This window comes from Corylus avellana, chromosome 2, assembly GCF_965113065.1.
Source record: "Corylus avellana chromosome 2, dhCorAvel1.hap1.2, whole genome shotgun sequence".
Classification (NCBI taxonomy): Eukaryota; Viridiplantae; Streptophyta; class Magnoliopsida; order Fagales; family Betulaceae; genus Corylus; species Corylus avellana.
The window spans coordinates 37,718,240-37,742,194 of record NC_142491.1 but is presented as its reverse complement, the minus strand read 5'-3'; the positions used below and the strand labels follow the sequence as shown (position 1 = coordinate 37,742,194).

The following is a 23,955-nucleotide window of genomic DNA, read 5'->3' as shown; positions in this document are numbered from 1 at the left end:
AAAAAATAGTCAATTGCTAGTTTTTTATTGTCACGTTATTTCAGTTGTATGACAGTCGTAAAACAGTCTATTCCTATACGAATGTTATACAGTTTGTTGATAATGGCTCAAATTGTCAACAAGTGTGAAGATAATTGCTGAAAAATATCAATATTCAAGTTGGTGGGCTCAAGTCATATTTATCTATAAGAGAATAAGGTTGGTTTTAAAAAGAGTCCAAGAACAACTTGGAATTTGATTTTTTGGAGAAAACATGTGTGGATAAACATGTGGGTTGCAATGCTTTTCTTCATCATGAAAAAGACTTTGTATTCATGATGGTTTCGTTTTCCCAGTAGCAATTTGATTAAAATTGTTCTCCTATTTTTCGTGATTAGCCACTATAAAAAGACATGCAATCCTTGGTTAAGTAGGGATCCGGAAAATCCAAATTGGTGAGAACACTTTGTGACTTTTCTTTACTGGGTATTTGAGATGGACAGTTGAGTGAGATGTACAAGGGGTTAAGGGCTTGGGTTTGGGATATTAAACTTGAGCGGTTTAGGCTTGTACTATTATACTCAATATTTCTCAATAGTAAAGAAGGAGACCGGATCACGCCCCGTGGACGTAGGCATATTGTCGAACCACGTAAACTCTTTGTGTATGTGTGTGATTGATGTGTGTTCTCGTGCGTTTTCTTTTCAAACTTGTCTTTCGCATAAAGGGCTGGTGGGAAATTGGTAACCAATTAATTATCAATTTTCCCAACACAGTTTGATGGCGTGTTAATTCTCAGATCAACACTTATAAAAAAACAAAAAGGAAAAGAAATCAAGAGCTAATTTTTCACCGTCACGTCATTTCAATTTTATGATATTCGTATATCAATCTAATAAATAATATTTATCACTCTAATTGTAGATTAGAGGACTCAATTCCAATTGGTAGCCCATCAACTTCTGAGGGATCATAATTTTGCTTCTGACCTTGGACCTTTATAGTGGGAAGAAAGTGATGAAACAGCCAATGAAACTATTCCCAATCTCAGGCTTCTTTCCCACACTCCTTTTAAGTTTGTTTGTTTGTTTTTTTTTTTTTTTCTTAAAAAAAAAAATTAAAAATTTCCTACTTCTTATAAGTAATCCTTAAGTTTGGTATGAAAAGACATCCCCAGGCCTGTCGGCAGGATATTTTGAGGGGAGTCTCAAATCTCAATCGCATAGAATACCCTTGGAATGGAGTAAATGGACACCTCGAGAAATTTCCTTCACTAAAAATGTGTTTCCCTTTGTTTCAAAGAGAAATGCTAGTGAAGGCCCAAGTCATAATCAATAATCAGTTATGTTTTCTGGGCTGAAGCTGGTCTGGACTGTAAATAAAGACAGGTCTAGGGCCCAATTCATATTCCCAGTAAACTTGGCAAATGAATAGGCCCGGCCCAAAACTTCCATTTTCCTACCTTTGTCTTCTCCAATTCTCATACCCATGTTTCATCATCAAATGATTGCTCCATTGTTTATTTAATCATTCTGCTTACATAGTGAGCACGTGTAACATTTTTCAAAACGAAAAGAGAGATCAGGTCACCTTGTCTAAGACTTTCATTGGATTTTTTTTTTTTTTTTTAATTGAAGTTCCTAATCTAATTAAATTAGAATCTCTATGCTCGTGACAAAGGCCGATTGAAGAGGAGAAGATGATCTTGTAAATGATTTTTTTGAGTCTCCCTACTAGAATCTTATAAATAACGTTGCATTTAGAGCATCTCCAGCAATGGTTGTTAGTTTAGCTAGTGAAAAAGTACAAATCACTACTTTAGTTACTTTTTTTTCATTACACACTCCAATAGATCATCTATTTAACTATTTACTTCCTTTCAAATATTATTTCTCATTCTTTTTTTATTATATTTTTTTGCCAACACTCAATCAAAGGGAAAACATACATATATATGAAATTATTCATAAAAACAAAAAACAAATACACACAAGGAACATTCTTCGTACAAAAAGAAACACATATAACATAAAAATCATCATAGATTCCGAGAGAGTGCTTCCCATAGTTTCAAAGACAAGGGTTTCGGTGAAGGTGAGAAGAAGAGAAAGAGAAAGAGAACCAAAACTGTTGGAAAGAAAGAAGAGGGAAAAAAAATCTGGGTGATTAGAGAGAAGAAGACAAAATGGGAGAGAAAGAGAAGAAGAGGAAAAAAAAATTTGGGTGCTGAATGTGTTTCGATGAAGATGGTGAGAGAACCAGAAAAAGAGAAAGAACAATAAAATAAGGAAATTAGACTGTTAGAAATGATATTATATTACTAAAAGTAAAAGTTGCTACAGTAAACTTTCATATTTGAAAGTTAATGTAGCAACGGTTGATAAAAGTTTATTTTACAATGACTGCTAGAACAAGAAAATGGAACATATCGGCTAAATTTAGCCGAAAACACCAATTTACAAAAACTGTTAGAGATGGTCTAAGCTAATAGGAAGGAAGTGCTTTATGGCCACTTTTGAAATGATTATTAACAAAGCCTCCCAATTTCATTCCCATCCGAGGTCAATCCTCCTTCCTCATTCTTAATGAAGTCAATTGAGTTCTTCTTTGATGATGGTCGAAAGGTGGAAGAATAGACTAGAGATAAATGCTTAGTTGCATGAAGCATTTTCCCATTCGTATTAAAGTTTTGGTTAAGTTCAAAATCCTCCAAAGTAAGGCCAATTTATATGACCATTTCTATCGGGCAAATCTTAGATTTGTGCAAAGCGCTCATTCCACACGAATCGGATAAGATTCTAACTTTGTCACAAGTGTGACCCTAAAAAATTATTTACACTATAAAAAATTTGAATATTAGACTTGATGGAGATGCCACCTAGAACAGGGCCTTTACCGCTTGATTAGAAGTGCTCGTCACGTCATAATCAGATCCAAGTTATCATCCAGAAATGAAACAATTCTGTTTATTATTATTTCATTTTCTTTTTGTCCTTATATTTAGGTTTTAGGAAAGCAAAAGAATCGCCTGCTTTCAATTTAAAGCGCAAGTGACAAGAATAGAAGAGACTATTTCAACAAAACATTAAAAGATCATCTTTTAAAAGATGCAATTAACTGTATGGCACCGGGGCTGGTTTACACACAAGTGTTTTCCTCTATGTTTTTTCCACCGCTTTAAACAGCTGGATCTGTCTTCTCTAATACTATAACATACGTAAAATATTTGATTGATTAGGACATAATTAAGGACCATCTTCCCTTTTAAACAAGACACACAAGAACATCACGTGAATGATAAACAACAAAACAAACGTGAAGAATTAGAGTCACAAATAATCCATTTCTTTCCGGGTAACGCTATTATTCACACTAGTTGACGTGACATGTTTAAAATATCTTTTCAATAAGTGTAATAAATTAGTATAAAAAGTAATATTACTCTTTCTTAAAGCACTCGTAATGACTTGACTATTTCTTACTTTTATCTAAAATAGAAAAGCAAAACACTAAAAAATCATTTACATTGGATTATGCATCTCAAATACAAAATACGTTTTTTTTTTTGCATTTGTGAACAATTCACCACTATATGTAATAGGCACTATTCACACATCCATCTCATTAATATACTATTTTTCTCTCTTCACGTCTATTTTTTTTCTCAAAATTTTCTCCTACTATTTCTCTCTTCACATCTCTTTTTATCAAAAGTTCAAAAATATGACTTTTAGGAAAAATACAATCCTTATAAAAAAAATAAAAAATAAAAAAATTTAAATGATATAGATACAATCCTTAAAAAAAAATAAAAAAAAATAAATAAAATAAATAAATTAAATGATATAGATAAAAAAAAATAATAATAATAATCGAATGTATGATGTCTTTTAAAACTCATTAGCTAAACTAAATAAAATGAATTTTAATTAGCTATTTAGCATAAAAATAAACATAAACCATTGTGAATGCTCTTATGAGATATTTAATAGAGAAATAATAAAATTCATTCTTTCAAGTTTCAACCATCTTTATATAGTAAATGAATGAATCAATCTACCATTGAATTTATGTATAACTCACATAAGTTTACAAAGAGAAATGATTGGTGTTAATAATTTGCCCATATTTCTCCCATATTTTCATACAAATTCAATAGATTAACTATTAGATTTGTGGAGTCCACCTTCACATAAGTCCATAAAAATGGAAAAAAAATATGAAAAAAATATTAATACCAATCATTTCTTGTTAAAAAATCCAATGGTTAATCTATTAAATTTGCATAAAAAGACGACAAAAAGATGGTTGCCTACTATTGAGTAATGTCACTTTTCACATTTCCTCTCTCAGCAAATTTAAAAAACCAAAATCAAAATGACAGCTAAATAATAAATTAATAAGGATTCGTCTCTCAACCACCCCAGCAAAGATGTAGATATCTTCTCCAACATAGCAAGCAAATCTCCTCAGCAAATTGCTTTTAGATGTGGAAAGAGCTTCATCAATATAAAATTTCTGAAGCCCGTGATAACAAAGCAAGGGTACCAAGTAGGCTAATCTCCCAATGGATTCAAGGGTCAAAGTGCTTTCGATTTATTATTTAAATCGATATTAATGTTTTTCCATATTAGCATTTACTACCTGTAGAGGATAATTAATCTTTCTATAATTCATTGTATCTTAACAAATCAGTTAAATTTAAAGTAATGGGTGATGATCTGCACAAGAAAATAAATCATCTAGACTTTTTCTAGGAAGTTCTCAAAACCCTAATCATTAATATAAGTTCAATTTAACTCCTTCATATCTATTTTCTCAATAAATAAGAATGGTAAACTTAATTTGCCACAAAGCAAGCAACAATGGCTATTTTCACCACCAGATCAGGTGAAATTTTCGACCAAATCTCATATCAGCGATCACATTATTAATTTATGGACCCCTCCATTCTACAAAATTTGAAAAATAAGCCCTCGATCCATATCCACCGTTACAAATTCTATTATTATACGCTCATAACAGAAATATTACAGTGCTTTTAAGAGCCCCTCCTAGTGTTACCACCAGATCTACCGTTATGAACACAAAGGCATTCGATATTTTTTTTTCACAAAAGCTTACGCAGAAAACGACGAGTCGTGGCGGCGCCCGAGTCCGACTCGTCGTGGTACCAGCCGACGGTTTTCTGGGCTTCCAGAACGATCTGGGAAAGGCCTGGGACCAAGCACCACCAAAACGAAGCGTTTTAGGCAATACAAAGGAAAAATGCTGGTTAAGAATGAGAGAGAGAAAGAGAGAGAGAAAGAGAGAGAGATTGCATACCTTGCTTGACGGTCTGTTTGTTGTTGCGGATGTCGTGGATGGTGGCGGAGATCTTCCAGTAGAGAGGGCGGCCGACGTAGAAGAGGGCGAGGAGTAAGAGGACGGCCATGATTATGCGGAACGAAACCCTAGCTATTGCTGATGCCATTCTCCGCTAATGCAATTGCCTTCTCTCTCTCTCTCTCTGTGTTTCGTGTGGGGGCAGAGCGATAAGAGAGATTTGTGTTTGTGCGTGTGAGGTTTCGAGACTTAGGATTTGAGAGGGGGAAAGAGAGAGTGACACATACACACACCGACAAAAGTGATCCTTTATATGATTTTTATTTTTTGTAATTTTATGTGATGTATTTATCATCCCCGCTATCTGCTTTACGTGTTGGCACGTTCTTTTCGAAAAATAACGTTTAAAATTGTTTTGGTGAAAAAAAAAAGAGATTAACTAAGGGTACTTTATCTTTTTACAAATATTTCGGACATATTTTCTAATTGATGTTACAACTAATATATATATATATATATATATATATATATATATATATATATGATATTATTATTATTCCATAGTCATATTATTAATTGATATTATTCGATGAGTAGTGTTTATAAGAACACTAGCGACTGGCGTGCATAAACAGTGTGACGCCAATGTTCATATATATTCTTTTTTCATTACTATTTAAAAAATAATAATAATATATGAACACTGGCGTGCACACTATTCATGCACGCCAATATTCTCACAAACACTACTCTTATTCGATAGTCATATCTAAAGTTATCATTGGAATTCAAAAATTCTAATGCGAGATTGATATGACATATATAGACATGTCAAAGTAATTCTAAGTACGAAGATAATATATTCTTTTTAGGTAAAAGAATAAAAGATAAATTGATCTTTATACGAGGATTGTTTTAATAACCTCGGAGAATAAGAAGGAAGCAATAGGAAAATAAAGGAATTTTTTTTTTTTTTTTTTTTAAGAATAATTTAAGCTGGAAAATGCCAAGTTTATGAAAGTATTTAGTTTGAGTGGTTGGATAAAATCTTTCTAATGCTTTTGGTGTCTAATCATCTCCATATATTAAAATGGTACGACCTTACAACATTTAGTGAAAATTTAAGATGAATCCATGTAAGCAAACAAGCTCTGGCAATGCCAATCCAACCAAATCTGCTTCGCTATCATCATCAAACATTGATAAGCGATTAAGCGTCAATTGATAATTTATCAACTTCAACTTACAACACACGAGGATTACGAACTGTAGAGCTCACCTGTCCCCGGGCAGCCTTGAATGCATAATCCACCTACCCGAAGCAAGTAGGCCGCGAAACCCCCTCTCTTAAACTGTTTGAATTTTTGTGAAATTCAGACAGCTCAATCTATTTACAACAAAACAGGCACCTTTACCTTTAGTAATTGTTTCCAATACAGCTTACATGCTCATTAGGAGGACCACCTCTGAATAAGCTACTAGTTCATAATCTGTCCAATTCTTACAATTACATCTGTGTTGGACTAAGCTACCCTGTTACTGGGCATGCCCAACAAAAAACATTTTACACATTTATTAAGACTTATGTACAGCCATAATAATAAAAGCATATACACCAAATTACTATGAATCATATTGCAGTGACTGTACTCCTTCAGCTGTCTAGCTAACAAAAGGGTAACTTGCATACTAATTAAAATATAACAAGTAACAAAGTAACTTGTGCGTGTAAAAAAATGAGCTATTTTCAATAGAAATTTCTCCATGGACATCTCCTATGCTTTGACCGAGTCTGTCTACCGCCGCTTCCTGGAAACTCCCATTTGGCAATGTCACCATCCCAAGAAGAACTGATCATCGTAGGGTATAAAGGGTGCCAACTACAATCTCTTACAGGTGCTTCATGATAGTCGAGTCTTGCAACTTGAGCTCCACTCACCTAGAAAGAACAATAAACTTACCAGTGATTTAAGGTAGCATGTTGTTCTTAACCAACATGGTAAAAAAGGTATGGCATAAAAATAGATTGTGAACATGATAATCTAGACTGTTACTTGACCTGTTACCGGACTTTGTAACGGTAATAAGTGGGCAACCTAAAGTTGGGTACAATGTGAATAATTAGCATTGCACTCGCAATAGATTTCTCAGGATCTAATCCTTGAAAATGCAGGAGTCCAGGGAGATTGGTTTTTCATATCTGTAGGGTCACACCCGGAGCTTCTCTGAGGTTATCACTGATGATGAAAGCCCCATTGCTTGTGCCAACCGACGCTGTTTACTGCTGCAGTTCAGCCCTTCTTTTCTCACCATGGCTGAGCTATGTCAAATCAACAACCACATCTCTCTCCCTCTATCTCAAAGAAACAGAGAGGGTAGGCCAAGATAAATTAAGTTGCAGAACAAAAAGTGTTTCTTGCAAATGAAGAGACCTGCCTTCTTCATTGACCTATGCAACCACAATAATTCCCCTGCCACCAAAAGCTCTCATACTGGATAGTTCTACCATAATCGGACATTATGAAAGGCATTCCAAAACTGCCCACAGGCTAATTTCACATGGAATACACAGGAAGACGGAGGCCAATTTTATTTAGGCACAAGGGGATTGCATATAACACTCATAACCTGATCAGCTCAAGACTCATTTCACCAGGATTTTACCATGTTTTCCACTGGGTATCAACAAATGCAACCACCTTTTGTCCATGCGCACAATGCAATAAATGGCAACTAATATCTCCTACCCATCAAAGGCAGATCATCATCTAGTTTTAACTTTGAATGAGTACATCTTGTTATAAAAAAATCTCCAAAACAACCAAAGATATAACAGAACTCTATCCTTTAAATATGTATCCGATGGACAAGACTAAAAAAAAAAGGATGACATTTTGCAGTTCCCTCAACCACAGCATTACCTCTAAATGGAATGTCACAAGCGAAACATGATATTGATTAAGGAGGGGAGGGGGAATAGAAAGAAATAATGTACATACCAGATCATAAATATAAACAGAAGAATCACTAGATCCAGTGTAGATGTACTTCTGACCAGTGCTGAAAAAAGCCATACACATAATGAGAAATATTATTCGAAATTCCAGTTACTATCAGTACTGTAAGTTGGATACAGAATGCCCCAAAACTAGATTTCATTATCAAGTTGAAACTAATGCCCAAAAGCCAGGCCAATTGTTGATGCGGGCTGGGACAATTCCTTTGCTGACTAGAAACTAAATACAATCTGAAATATTAACTTCACAGAATTCTTAAACAGTTAACGTTGATAAAGGGTTGGACCAATTTCAACCACCCTCAATTTTGGGTAGAACAAACCACTCAGGTTTCCAGCTCAACTCAAGTTAGGGTTGACCAGTAAACCCAGACCATGGAGATGGCGGCATCCTGGATCAAAACATTTGACCCAGATCAAGCTTTGCTTCCAGAGATAGCAACAAAACACGAGATACAACAAAACAAATTTACAAAAAAGTGACAGTGAAACATATACCCAATCAATAGAAATTCAGACAGTCGTGAGCTTATAGCCCAGTCAAGTCATGACAAATTGTAACAGCTAATAGATTCCGCAGTGTGGGTATAACATCAAGGTTTGCTGTCCCCCCTCCCCCCACTTTTCCAGCATAAATAACTCACTCTAAAAGTTTCAGCAAAATCAATATACATCTTGGGGGCCACCATAAATAAACATGTCAAATAAAGCAAAATAATACTACTAGAATACACCACTATTAGATTACCTATACACAGGAGAGAAATAACAACGAATTAGAGTGCGTAAGACTGAATGGCCTCTATATGTTGCCAATGACTGATCATGAGGATGCTTCTGAGTTCTTGCATGAGGTGGGTACTCCATCCATCTGTAATCCCAATTGCCCTCTCTAAGCCTAGGACTGCCAGTTGAAGGATACAAATTAGCATCGATATGTAATGCGAATTAATTTAGACTTGCAGAGTAAAGGCCACACTTAGAGCAACTAGAATGGACTCATTTGTCACACCCAGTGAGTTTTAACTTATAACTAAGTCATTTCACATAACATGTTAATTCTGACTCAAAAGAATCATAAAACAAGTGGTTCCATGCACAAAAGAAATGGGACAAAAAGAAGAAGAATTGCAGCATAGAACCACATGCTCTCAAAATGTCATAAACATGATAAAATGTTGAAAAGATCCAATACAAATGAAATAAGAATATTATATTCCACCATGGACAAACTACTGGTACTATAATCCTTTTGACCCACAAAGATGGTTGTTCTTTCCACTTTTTCTTGTTTCATAATGTTTGCCTATGATAGGAGCCAAGGCATGAAGTTTTCTCCCTAAATCCCATCATCCCTCGCCATGATTCCAGAATTTACATAATTCCTCTTCCCACATTAGACCTCAAACAGTGGGAGGACAATGTGAAAAACAAAACTGATATAGGTGAAGTGTCAATGCATTAATTAAATACCATGAATTACGGGGTTTTCAAAAAATAAATCCTAGATGGACAGATGAGTGTCTTACAATGGCCAAGTAGTATTTATAGCCTGCACGCCATCATGATGAGCAGCAAAAAATAAACAGCTAATGGTGCATCTTGACGTCTTATCACAACAAGACCAGTCATGTCTTTTCCACGTATTAGTGGAAGGCACATATACATCCTTTCACATGGAATTACAACAGAAACAAAACTGAAGTAAATAGTGTCAAGAGCAAAAGGAAAGGCAGAGGATCTGAATGAATGTGATTTGTGGACAAGAACAAGTGTTGTGTCTCAACACCAAACATGTCTTCTTGACTATATGAAAGCATATGCATTTATCTCTGTTTTCAACATTGTTGTATGTATAAGAATCAAATATAGTAAAATTAATAATGATAACAAAAAAATATATAATTTTTTAATTTTTGAAAATTCTGCTAAATAACCTCAGAACTTTGCAGTACTTGAGCCAAAAAGATGGAGAATTACATTGCAACAAGGGTCGAACATGGGTGGACATGATCATTGTATTTGCAAGTTTCCGACACTAAATCCGAAATATGAGACGAGTCTTAGGATCATAGTTAAACATTCAAGAATTTATTCACGAGCACTCTGGTGCAGTGGCTAAAAGTTTTATTAGACTTTTAATCATACCAAGATTAGGTGACAATGCGTGGATGAAAATGGCATAGCTAGCCAGTGGTAGTCTCAGGGTTGCTACGAGTGAGAAAGTATCACTCTCAAAAATATGTTCTTGCTATTGGATTACATTGACCACATGACCTAGCTAATAGCTCATTTCTTCATAAAAACAACATGAGCGATGCATTATGTAAGAATTAAGCAAATTAAGTTGACTAGCTAATGCTGAAAACCATAGAGGTTATTGGATATGGGGCTCAACTCCTTTCTTCTATTATGTAAGCAATATTAGCAGTCACGGAGGGAAAAAGTAACAAAGCATTAAGGGAAGATTAAACCATAAAGTAAAAGGAAACATGAAAAAGAACAAGCAAGCATGGGCAGAGGAGAACCAATAATTCAGACATACTGCATGGCATTAGAGGACATTTTTCGTATATCCCAGAGTTTGATGGTCTGGTCTTTTCCATTTGAAATAAGATAACGCCCATCTCCACGACTGTCAATGAATGTTATGCCTTCAAGATGTCCCATCAAGACTCCAGCTGGTTGTCCTTTCGTGATAAAGCAGCGCCTGTCCCAAACCTGTAGAAGGTAATATATATGCCCAAAACTTCTTCACCAATTAAGGTCATTAGCTGAGGGTAAAACTACTGCTTTATTAATCTCAGCCAGCAATCAAAAAACTCATGCAGAAATTTAATAATGGAACTCAAAGAGTGAACAAAACTCAAAATATCACCCGCAGAAAATTCATATTTTTTCAGAGAATGCAATGATACTTGGATCAAAAAATTCGTTGGCACAACCTCCTAATTCATAAGTGAATAGTCAATTTATTTCATGTTCATCATAAAGGCAGACAGAAATAACACCGAGTGACCCTTAAAATAGAAATTTTGCCTGAAAACTCGTAAACAAAACAGAAGCATGGATGGAATTAGGCTTCTCTAAGAAGCTGCTGGTCCTCATTATTATTTGTTAGAGAAAGCACCTAAACCGCACATCAAGTCAAGGTTATTAGGTGATTCTCAACAAGAAAAAAGCGTAAATCTACCTTACAGAGATTATCATCACTTCCAGAATATAAGAGATGGCCAGTTTCATCCGCAAAGCACACTGTGTTAACATCAGACTGCAACAGGAAACAAAAATCACATGTTAATGCCTCTAATTCTAGAAGTGGGTACAAGGTATTTCAGGCACAGTAAATCAGTAATCATATACTATTTCCCACTTGCACATGACAAATTGCCAAAGCTCATCCAAAGGAAAGCATCATGGTTCTTTGCATACAAAATTTGAAAGGGAAACAAAAGTAAGTTGGACTAAAAACTTTGAATATGCAATGGCTCCATTAGTATGAAGTCCAAACAATCTCACTTTCAAATCTTTTCTTCAGAAAATTTGGTTACAACGTCCATTATTGGGAACACAAGGAATTTTACATCACAGTCACACCGAGTTGCTCTGACAAATATTAGTGTTCCGCAACTTGTAATGAGTTTATCATCTGTCCTGACCAGAAATAGATATTGCATCCTAAAGCTCAAATCAACAGCTCAATCTTATCTTCAATTTGTCAGAAACAAGCCAAAACTCACAATTTATAAACAATTGAACCGGCATTGGTTTGCTTTTGAAAGTTCAGATTGAAAATAAACTCAGCTTCATTCAGTGAAATTCCCACTCTAATTTCATCAATATGCGTCCTATTAACATCCTGGCACATTTAAAAATTTTCAAAGTGTCCAATAACCAATGTCTTATCATAAGAATAAAATATCATACCATGTGTGCTGGAATTTGGAGACTAAGTTTCCTTGCCACAAGATCATAAACATATATTGAATTATTGCTACTTGCAGCTACAAGCTCTCGCCCATCATTTGAAAATTTTACAGAGAAAATCCCAAAGTCATCATCACTGTCATCAACAGAAAAATCCAAGCCATCATGAATTTCCTGCAAATTAAAGGGTGCTTTTAGATGTGAAGCAACACTTTGTAGATGAGCTTTGGCAATCATAAGGCATAACACCAATTCCTTAAGTAACAAAAAAAGGTGTGTGTGGGGGGGAGGGGGGGGTGCGGAATTAAGAGGCACACTTAAAAGAACTAGGGAATTTTTAGTAGCACATACTGTGATGTTTGCAACTGATTCTGTTGCAGCGGATCCAACATTAACAACATGTACAATGGGTGACATACTTGCATAGACCTGCAGATTTGCATTCAGGATAGAACAAAAAAGGATCAGACTAACCCTAGTCAACAAAACAATTATGCATACGAATGAAATAAACATGATTCCAAAACTGTCAATATCTTACAACACATTCGATCTAGAAGGCCAGGAAGCAAATAGAACAACCAATCATGAGTATAGATAAAACAGACAAGCCAAGAATCCATTAGATTTTGGTAATCTTATCTTTACTATCCCAGAAACAACATCTGAAGCTACTCCAAAGAAAGGCAAGAAGCACAAGATTTGCACAAACTTGGGCGTTTCATGAAAAGACAAAAAGAAAAAAAAACTAGTAAAAAGTGAAGCCAGAGATGAGAACATAGATGACATATGAACATCTGCCATTTCCGTTTTACTTAACCAGGAAAGAGGTCACAGAAAAGTTTGTCTGCAGCGTCAATAGTAGAAAAGGGGAACCTCCATCCGACACCAACAACCACAAATTCAAATAAGCTTTAAACTTGCATAACTAAAAATTTTTCCATCCTATCAATAGTAAAATAAAGTCCTGCCTATTTTTTTTAATAATCATTGCAAACTTACAAGGTAACGCTGATCTGGTGATAGAGATGTATCTGTAATGGTCCATCTCAAACTTTTTGCTAGAATGTCCTTCTGAACTTTCCATCCCCTGTTCACATTATATATCCTAATGTGGCTATCCTGTTATACAAAAATTGTGGAAATGATCATACAGATAAAATTGCATACACGTTTGTAGTATATTAAGTACAGAACAATTCAAAATTTACACGAGCTAGAGTCGATTCTTCTAATATTATTAATTCAATTCTAGTTTGACAAATCATATGGAAACCTGAAATCCAGCAACAAATAGAGAACCATCAGCTGAAAACTGAGAAACATAAGCGCGGCTTTTCATCCGGTCAACCCTAACAGCTCCATTGACGGGCAAATACCGGCTTAATACATGACAGCTATCCGCAGATGAGAATCTTCCCCGACCCGAGTGGTTACCTTCGCGGCCAACCAGCATTTTGAATGTTGAAATGGGTAACCTCAACCTGCCAGGTCCCTCCCGGCCCAAAAGTCCCTGGGGCATAGACCTAAGCTTTGTGAGTTGGGCAATTTCATGATCAAGGTAATTTGATGGTTTGCTGGGTCCTCCAATTGCGGAAGATCCATTGGCGGCACTCTCACCATCACAACCACTGGTATCTTTGCCAAACCTACTCATCATATAATTTATTTCGAAGTCCGCTGACTACCAATGCTTACCAACCGTATGGGCCTTCATTTCACCATAACTCAGTCATGACCATTTTGATCCTACACACAAGACATGCTTTAGTCCTTAGGCAGCATTTCTATTCTATCGAACGATAACCATATAGAGAACCCAAAAGAGATAACCACCACATTAAATCATGTTAATCAAACCACAAATGACTTTCAGCACTGAAAGCAACTACTAAGGATCTTGAACACAGAGATCTGTACACAATGAGCAGACTTGCAAGCTTTGAATGCAGCTAATGATCACGCAGAAGTAAGCATTCACCTATACAATTAACATAGACTGTGCCTTCGTTTAGACCAAAACCTCAAATTTTGATCATTCGGACCACAATTAAACACATATCAAGAACCAATATTCGGAAAAACCATCACTTGTTGACCTAGTGTGTTGTTTAATTGCTTCAAGATGCAAGGAAAGAGAGAAACAATCGAATTTTGGATACTTTACAGTCGCACCATTTACTCCCCTAAACTTGCAAAATTTGACAACCATACGACTCTCGGTAACCGCTGTTTGGTTGCTGAGAAATGTAGGAAAAAAAAAACAAAACAAAAAACAAATTTCCATTGACTAGAACATAATTTCTTTAAAAAGAGTGCACGAATCGCAGAATTCAGCTCCGTTTCTATTTCCTCCATTTTCTCGGGAACCAAAGAAGAGTGGAAAAAGTAAATCCAAGAGGGAAATTTCGTGCTTATTACCTCTTCAACGAACTTACAGCCATAAAGATTCATTCAGAGAAAACCAATTTCCCCCTTTCCTGTCTATTGAACAGAAAAAAACACAACCAAATTCGCAAATGATTCAGATTCTTTATATATACGTCCAAGCGAAGTCACGCGCCAGTCATTGCGTCTAGGCCGCGGGACCAGAAAGCCTCTGAACAGAAAAAGTGGATCACATGCCATCGTGTGATGTCGGCCACACGACAGTCATGGCCGGGCCTCACCGTTTGGTGGGCTTCGGGTTGGTTGTGTATGAAGCTCAATGGGCCAGATGGCACACATGAAAACTATTAGAGGATAAGCTTAGAGATAGAGATTCAAATAAGATTTTTTTTTTTTTTTTTTTTTTTTTTTTTGACATGTTTACACAAGGGAAGGAGAAGAGAAATTCGAACTAGTGACCTCCGCTTCATGAGGAATAGTCCACTGCCGATTGAGCTATCCCTTGAGGACCAAATAAGATTTTGTTGCTACAATTTTTTTTTTTTTTTTTTTATACATGTCCACACAAGGAAGGAAGGAGAAATTTGAACTAGTGACCTCCACTTCATTAGACATGGTCTACAGCCGATTGATCTACCAATTGGGGACTTGTTTCAGATTTTGGTACCAAATCTTTTACCAAAATACGATATCAAGATGATATAAAGTTTATTTATTGGTATTTGTAGCATTTCTTTTTATTAATTGCTTTAATTATCTCCGATGAATAAGGTCCACATCATCTTCATACCCATCTTTTGGTAAAATATTTGGCACTCCTAGCATTTTTCTTTTGGTATACATACTTCTTTATTTGTAGAGAAATATTATATACTACATCGGCATCCCATCCTACTGAGCTAATGTGACAATGCCTATCAACTAAGTGGAATAGGGGTAGTATATTACTCTTATATGTATAATACTGTGAAAATCATGATAGCTAAGATCTTAGAATTTATTGAATATTATGTAAATTTGTTTTACATGTGGTATAAGAACATGAGTTGTTGTAACACTCCGACTTTTATATTAGTCAATAAATTGAATATTTGCATAGTCCACGTGGTGCTACTGTTAGCACTACACCCTCACGTGACTCATGTGAAGAGTCCCTAGCTACAGGATAAGAAATCTACTGCTTGTGACGACAGAGAGACTTCATATCATATTCCAACTACTTGAGATTGTGTTGTTTATAATCATTAGTTAACTTAGATTGTATTTTGTATTTCAAATATAGATAGTTGTATTTAAATTCTAGATTATATAGTTAGATAATATCTACGTGAAATCTCACGTATCTCTTGATGTATATATATTTACCAACACATCAATAAAAACTAATAAACTATTGAATTCCAAACTATTTCAACTACTACTTTCTTTTATACTCGCGGCGAAAGATTTCATATATATATATATATATATATATATATATATATGAAACTTAATGTCATTACATAAATTTATGCTACCATTAATTTGTTGTAAAATTAAATGGATGGTGCAAAAATTCTTATTGATGCTAAATAATATTAATCAAAACAATTAACAATTAGATAAATAGAATACAATAAATAAAAAATAGAGCAAGGAAAAATCTCACAAAGCTATAGAATCACGCAAAAGCGTTGTCCTTAAAGGTTGATTTCGTGCCTCCCGGAGTGTATAACTCGGTGCGATTGGATCTCTTGACACGCAACCTCCCAGGATTAGACTATAGCGTCTACCTTCGTTAAGGACGCACTTCCAAGTAACGAAGATCAAATGAACAATCCTTTGATCAAAGAAGATGAGGGACAAATCCACACAAAAAACAAAGACCAAAATATAGCTCAATGGCTTATGAAAATAAAATTTGTTGGAAGAAGAAAAATGTTGTACGATGCTTTTCTTTGGAACCAAAAGAAGTATGTCCTAGAGCTAGTAGGTGGGCTCAATTTATAAGAACAATTGAGCTCCTTGCTTTTACTAATACCATTAATAACCAACGGTCAAAAGCAATGCAATAAGAATTTTTCCTCTTAAATCCAACGGTTAAAAAGCAATGCAAGAGGAGTTTTTATTTTCTTTTAAAGCCAACGGTAAAAAATGCAATGCAAGAATAATTTTTTCTTAAAGCCCATCAATAAATGATAAATGGTGAAAATTAAAACTCATGATGGTGACTTAATTACCAACGGCTAGAAAAGTGTAAGATGAAATATTTTTTCATAAAATTCATATAAGAATACTGATGTCAAATGGTCAAGAGAAAAATTATCAAAATGAAATAATGACCAATGTTTGTAACATCACAACAATCCCCCACATGTTACAAACACTAGAGTAAAAGGAGATTGAAAGCATGCATCGATGTGGTACCCGAAAGTTTTAACCACACCTAGGATAAATAAGTAGAAACTTAATGAATTGTGGTAGAGTTAGACTCTTTTAACCAAATCCATAAGTTGAACAAACTTGTTACCCACATAACTTTCTCAAAAATAATGAATAAAAAAATTGAAATAAAAATTGGGTTGTTCTGCGGGTTGGCGTCTTATACAGGCCATGTGCTCCTGGGTTTCATGCGTGCTCTAGAGACCTACCCAAGTCTTATAGGAAGCGGCACCACCTTCACACTCACATAGGTGGTATCCATCAAAAGTGTGTGCAGGAAACACTCCATCCCAACAGGTAGGGACTATGGAACCATTAAGAGTTTTAAACTTATCCTTAATCACCATGCATCTTTATACTGTCTTACACCATAGGGATGGACTCATCAACAATCTTATCAACAAGATAGTGAAATAACATAGAATGACAGTACCACACCATGATCACTTGTGACTTCGTTTCCCATTAAACCTCATTCATGGGATCTCCAATCACAGAGGTTGGGTATCCATCACAGTGTCATCATTTGGGTATCAGTCCTATCCCCCTCGATGTTTCACTCACCAGCCTTCTTGCTAGTGGCTTGGTCAAAGGATCTGCCAAATTCCTTTCTGACCTCACAAAATCCATGGATATTACACCGGTCTCAATAAGTTGCCTCACAATATTGTGCCTTAATCGGATATGTCGACTTTTCCCATTATAGATCTTGCTCTTGGCTCGAGCTATGGCAGCTTGACAATCACAATGAATACAAACAGGTGGAACTGGGTTAGCATATAAAGGCAAATCAATCAAAAGGCTCCTTAGCCATTCAGCTTCAGTTCTAGCCTTCTCCAAGGCAACTAACTCTGCCTCCATTGTGGATCTTGCTATGCAAGTTTGTTTGGAGGACTTCCAAGATATAGCTCATCCTGCTAATGTGAACACATATCCACTGGTAGGCTTTAGTTCATCTGAATCATAAATCCAGTTAGCATCACAATATCCTTCTAATATAGCAGGAAAACCATAATATGACAAACCATAATTAATTGTGCCCTTTAAATATCTCAATAATCTAGAGATTGCATCCCAATGCTCAATACTAGGATTATGAGTATATCTACTCAATCTACCGACAGCATATGCAATATCAGGGCGTGTACAGTTTGTGAAGAACATTAAACTACCAATGATTTGTGCATTTTTCTCTTGTGAAACACTATCACCATGATTCTTAACCAAATGTATTTTAGAATCATATGGTGTAGACATAAGTGAATAATCAAAGTGCTCAAATCTTTTTAGCATCTTTTCAACATAATGTGACTGAAATAAAGTAATATAATTATTATCTCTAAAAACTTTAATGCCCAATATAACATTAGCTTCACCCATGTCTTTCATATCAAAATTAGATGAAAGAAATCTTTTAGCTTCATGCACAACGTTCATGTTGGTTCCAAAAATAAGCAAATCATCAACATATAAACAAATAATGACACCTTCATTATTACTAAACTTGCTATAAATGCATTTATCTCCACCGTTAATAGAATAAGCATTAGACAACATCACTTTGTCAAATTTTTCATGCCATTGTTTAGGAGCTTGTTTTAATCCGTACAAAGATTTCACCAATTTACAAACTTTGTGTTCTTGATCGGGAATTAAAAGTCCCTCGGGTTGCTCCATATAAATTTCTTCTTCTAAATCACCATTTAAAAAGGCAGTCTTGACATCCATTTGATGTACCACAAGTTTATAAATAGAAGCAATAGCAAACAATATTCTAATAGATGCAATTCTAGTAACCAGAGAATAAGTGTCAAAATAATCAACATTCTGCTTTTGCTTGTAGCCTTTAGCCACCAAGCGTGCCTTGTATTTATCTATTGTACCATCCGGTTTGAGTTTCTTCTTGAACACCCACTTACAACCAATTGGTTTGGTCTTAGGAGGTAACTCAACAAGTTTCCATGTATAGTTAGACATAATTGAATCTAATTCATTATTAATAGCTTCTAACCAAAAAGATGCATCAATAGATTTGATTGCTTCATTATAACATATCGGATCATCATCAACAATATAAGTAATAAAATCATTACTGAAATTCCTTTCCGTTCTAGCTCGCTTACTCCTCCTCAATTCTTGCACATCATCAATAATTTCATTACAAGTAAAAGAAGGTTCATGCAATAATTTTTCCTTATTTTTCAAAGGAAACACATTCTCAAAGAAAATAGCATTTTCAGATTCAATAATAGTATTATAATCTAAAACATCACTCTTAATAACAAGAAATTTATAACATGAACTATTGCAAGCATAACCAATAAAAACACAATCACAAGTTCTAGAGCCAAGTTTTCTCTTTTTAGGCTCGGGTAGCATAACCTTTGCCAAACACCCCCACACTTTGAGGTATTTCAGACTAGGCTTACGACCTTCCCAAAGTTCATAAGGAGTTTTACCGGTTTTCTTATGAGGCACTTTATTCTGAATGTGACAAGCCGAAAGAATGGCTTCCCCCCACATGTTAGTGGGTAGCCTAGAACTAACAAGCATAGCATTCATCATTTCTTTCAAAGTTCTATTCTTTCTTTCGGCTACTCCATTAGATTCCGGTGAATAAGGAGGTGTCACTTCATGTATTATGCCATTTTGTTCACAAAATTCCTTAAAAGGATTAAACTCATATTCACCACCCCTATCGGTCCTTAGTCTTTTAATCCTTTTATTCTTTTGATTTTCAATTTCAATTTTGTATTTTATGAACATTTCTAAGGCTTCATCTTTGGATCTTAATAAATAAAGTTTAGTAAATCTAGAGTAATCATCAACAAATATCATATAATATTTTTTACCACCTCTAGTCATTGTGTGCTTTAAATCACCCAAATCACCATGTATTAACCCAAGAAGTTCAGTTTCTCTTGTAATAGATTTACAAGGTTTTTTAGTGATTTTAGTCTCAGCACATACTTCACATTTATCCACATTGGTTTCACTTAGTGAATTAATAATTCCAGTTTCTTTCATTTTCTTGATGTACCCAAGATTTACATGTCTAAGTCTACCATGCCAAATATTAATAGAATCAACCAAGTAAGCACAAGAAGATGAATTTTCATTAATAATATTAGCAACATTTAATACAAAAAGACCTTGATCTTCATAGCCTTTACCAACAAATGCATCATGCTTAGTTAAGGTAACAATGCCACCATCAAATAAAACCTTAAGTCCTGCCTTACCAAGCAAGTGTACCGAAACAAGATTGTGTCGGAAATGAGGAACATGTAGAACATCGGAGAGTGAAAGGGTTTTACCCGAAGTCAGCTTTAAGAGAGCTTTCACTTTGCCTACCACAGGCACAGATCTATTGTTTCCAACAATTACCCGCTCAGTATTTTTCTTTATTGGTGTGTAGGAGGATAAGTCTTCTTTATTTCCACAAATGTGCCTAGTAGATGCGGAATCAATCACCCATCCTTTTACTTCCGTGGTCATGTTAGCTTCAGATACGACAGCTACAATGATCTCTTCCACTTTCGTCACATTTGCCTTGTTTTTTGATATTGATCCTTTGTAGATGTTGGTGGTCCTCTGCTTACATGCCGCTGCATAATGACCTGCTTTGCCACAAGCAAAACAAATGACATTTTTCTTTTGTATTAGAGAATGAGATGTGTTGAATCTTTTCTTATCATTCCAAGGTTTTCTTTTGGGCTTATGGTCAAATTTCTTGTAGTGTTGTGGAGGCCTAATAGATCTCTCTTCTACTAAATTAGCTTTGGAAATAATTTCTTTAGCTTTGTTAACCTTTTCCAAAGACCTATTCCTTTCTTCTATTTTAATATGCACTATGGTTTGTTGAAGACTCATGAAAGTCTTCTTTTGTTTGAAATGGAGTTTATACTCCTTCCAAGAGTCGGGTAATTTTTCAACAAGACACTGGGTCATAAAACTTTCGGGTAGACCATTACCCTCTTTGGTTAATTCAGCAACTATGTTATGAAACTCATGAATTTGAGAAGTAATACTCTTTTCATCAGTCATTTGAAAATGTAAGAAATTGCTTGCAGCAAATTTCTTAGTACCCTCATCCTCAATCACATATCTACCAACTAATTCATCCCATAAATCTCTAGCAATAGTAAAATGGAAATAAACATCAAACAATTCATTAGATAAAGAATTTAATATAGTATTCACACATAATGTATTAGCCATTTTCCAATCTCTTAATTCTTTGGATTGTTCTTCAGATTCCTCATCCGGTCTAGGCTCAGTTAGAGCACTAGAGATTTTTGTAAAATCTAAAACTGCAAGAACCTTTTGTTGCCAACATTTAAAATTATTTCCATCAAAAGATTCAATTTTTGTGGCATCTGGAAGAACTTTAGCAGCAGCAAGAATTTGTGCATCCATAATCAACCTTTAAGATTGTTGTAAAATTAAATGGTTGGTGCAAAAATTCTTATTGATGCTAAATAATATTAATCCAAACAATTAACAATTAGATAAATAGAATACAATAAATAAAAAATAGAGCAAGGAAAAATCTCACAAAGCTATAGAATCACGCAAAAGCGTTGTCCTTAAAGGTTGATTTCGTGCCTCCCGGAGTGTATAACTCGGTGCGATTGGATCTCTTGACACGCAACCTCCCAGGATTAGACTATCGCGTCTACCTTCGTTAAGGACGCACTTCCAAGTAACGAAGATCAAATGAACAACCCTTTGATCAAAGAAGATGAGGGACAAACCCACACAAAAAATAAAGACCAAAATATAGCTCAATGGCTTATGAAAATAAAATTTGTTGGAAGAAGAAAAATGTTGTACGATGCTTTTCTTTGGAACCAAAAGAAGTATGTCCTAGAGCTAGTAGGTGGGATCAATTTATAAGAACAATTGAGCTCCTTGCTTTTACTAATACCATTAATAACCAACGGTCAAAAGCAATGCAATAAGAATTTTTCCTCTTAAATCCAACGGTTAAAAAGCAATGCAAGAGGAGTTTTTATTTTCTTTTAAAGCCAACGGTAAAAAATGCAATGCAAGAATAATTTTTTCTTAAAACCCATCAATAAATGACAAATGGTGAAAATTAAAATTCATGATGGTGACTTAATTACCAACGGCTAGAAAAGTGTAAGATGAAATATTTTTTCATAAAATTCATATAAGAATACTGATGTCAAATGGTCAAGAGAAAAATTATCAAAATGAAATAATGACCAATGTTTGTAACATCACAACATAATTGTCTATGTACAATTTAAAAAGTGTCACATAAGGCGTTTACATAAGGTTGCATGGACAACTAGCCCAACAAAAGATGAGGCCACCTACCAAGCTCATGGGTAGTAGTCCAGCTAGACACGCATATTGGTCCTCAACTTCCTTAACAATATCTATAAAATTTAATGGAAGTTGAATCCACAACTCAGGAAACATAAAGATAGATTAACTGATCTTGTCTGTGATGTGAGTGTTATGAGAGTAGAATTCTACAACAGAGAGACTAATCGCAAGCACATATCTTATGAAACTCTTGAAATATTTGAAGTTATCTTGTTTTTACTTTATTCTAGAGTATAGTAGTTTAATAAATATCTTAGAGTAATAGAAGTTTAATTACTTAAGGAGACTTAGATAGTTTCAATTGTTATCCATTTGTTAGCCGTTTCCTTTGTATCTTTATCTTTCCATTGCATTCTTATTTAAGGACGTTCAATCAATAAAGGAGGAATCCGAAAATTAATCTCAAATCTTGTATTTGAAAAAAGGGCTTTTAGGTTTTCTTAAAATTTAAAAGGTTTAAGTTCCCTTAAAATCTAAGGTCTAGGTTCCTTCAGAACCTAAATTCTATCTCAGTTACGTATTCATGTAACAATGAGCCCCATTTTTAGAATTTTATCTCCCTTTCTTTAACAAAGCGGCTATCAATATCACAATGTTTCTGAAAACAGACATATAGCTTTTCATAAAAATTTGTTTATCGAGTGTTGTAACTTTTTCTCAATCATACGTATTAGAGAGATTTTTCATAATAGTAAAACCAAAACTACTATTTTGCCTTTGCAATTTTTTTTTCTTAATGACCTCTACTTTATGAGACGTGGTCCCTAATTGATTGACCTACTCTTTGGAGGCGCAAATAAAGGTAGTTGATAACATGTAGTAATGTAGAACAATAATTAAATCATCTCTTTCATTGTTTTGTTAAGCGTATCACCCCCTGCTTAATCATTGGGTTTCTAACCATTTTCATTCCCTTTAAAGCATCGAGGTACAAAGTGTTATCAACTCAACTTAATAGTCGAATTTTGTTGAGTGTTTTACCCCCACTTAACCCTTGGGTTGTTTGTCTTTTCTTCCCATTTCTAGCATCCGGGTGTTGAGTATATAAACTCCACTTAACCATTGGGTTGCTAGTGTTTTTATCCTCCTTTCTAACATTGGGGTGTTTAGTGTATCACCCTCACTTAATTGATATGTTTGTTAACACACATTTTCACAATCTATTTTGTAAAATCACACTTTTCCTCAAATTTCTTTCATTTGAAAACCTTTTCTTTCAATATTCATTTCATTCAAAGCATGTAAATCATATGGCAACATAACTTCATATTCATAAACATATTTAAACATGTAGGGCTCAATACCACCCTAAAAAAAAAAAAAAAAAGCTCAGATCTATTTTCTATACATAATATCATGCAATATATTAAAAAAATAAATAAATTAGGTGTTTGGGTTGTAACTTGTAAGTTTGTACTTACAACTTTTGCTTATCTCTTATATTAATCTTCCTTGGTCCGAGACTGTATACCCTCACATCGTATTTAACGGTCAGGATCTAACCCTTCTTTAAACCCTAAAGCCATTATTGAACCCTAAGA

General features: G+C 34.7%; 3 protein-coding genes and 1 non-coding gene across 4 annotated transcripts; 1 reads left to right on the top strand and 3 right to left on the bottom strand.

Annotated features, from left to right (window-relative positions):
* Nucleotides 1–4,865: 4,865 nt before the first annotated feature.
* On the bottom strand, nt 4,866–5,588 carry LOC132167181 (Low-density receptor-like protein). Its single transcript, XM_059578088.2, has 2 exons — nt 5,305–5,588; nt 4,866–5,196 (listed from the first exon to the last, which is right to left on the bottom strand). The coding sequence occupies exons 1-2, from the start codon at nt 5,450–5,452 to the stop codon at nt 5,090–5,092; spliced, it is 255 nt and encodes an 84-aa protein (XP_059434071.2). The 5' UTR covers nt 5,453–5,588; the 3' UTR covers nt 4,866–5,089.
* A 905-nt stretch (nt 5,589–6,493) lies between these two features.
* LOC132182485 (LEC14B homolog) lies at nt 6,494–14,770 on the bottom strand. The gene is made up of 10 exons (XM_059595745.2): nt 14,669–14,770; nt 13,524–13,996; nt 13,250–13,369; nt 12,599–12,676; nt 12,248–12,421; nt 11,514–11,591; nt 10,866–11,041; nt 9,069–9,224; nt 8,304–8,364; nt 6,494–7,243 (listed from the first exon to the last, which is right to left on the bottom strand). The coding sequence occupies exons 2-10, from the start codon at nt 13,905–13,907 to the stop codon at nt 7,052–7,054; spliced, it is 1,419 nt and encodes a 472-aa protein (XP_059451728.1). The 5' UTR covers nt 13,908–13,996; nt 14,669–14,770; the 3' UTR covers nt 6,494–7,051.
* On the top strand, nt 7,505–7,649 carry LOC132168346 (small nucleolar RNA snoR134). The gene has a single exon (XR_009438860.1). It is a non-coding gene; the product is annotated as a small nucleolar RNA snoR134 (small nucleolar RNA).
* Nucleotides 14,771–17,965: 3,195 nt separating the features above from the next.
* Nucleotides 17,966–21,475, bottom strand: LOC148587721 (uncharacterized). The gene is made up of 2 exons (XM_088512779.1): nt 20,027–21,475; nt 17,966–19,249 (listed from the first exon to the last, which is right to left on the bottom strand). The coding sequence occupies exons 1-2, from the start codon at nt 21,473–21,475 to the stop codon at nt 17,966–17,968; spliced, it is 2,733 nt and encodes a 910-aa protein (XP_088368905.1).
* Between the last annotated feature and the right edge of the window lie 2,480 nt (nt 21,476–23,955).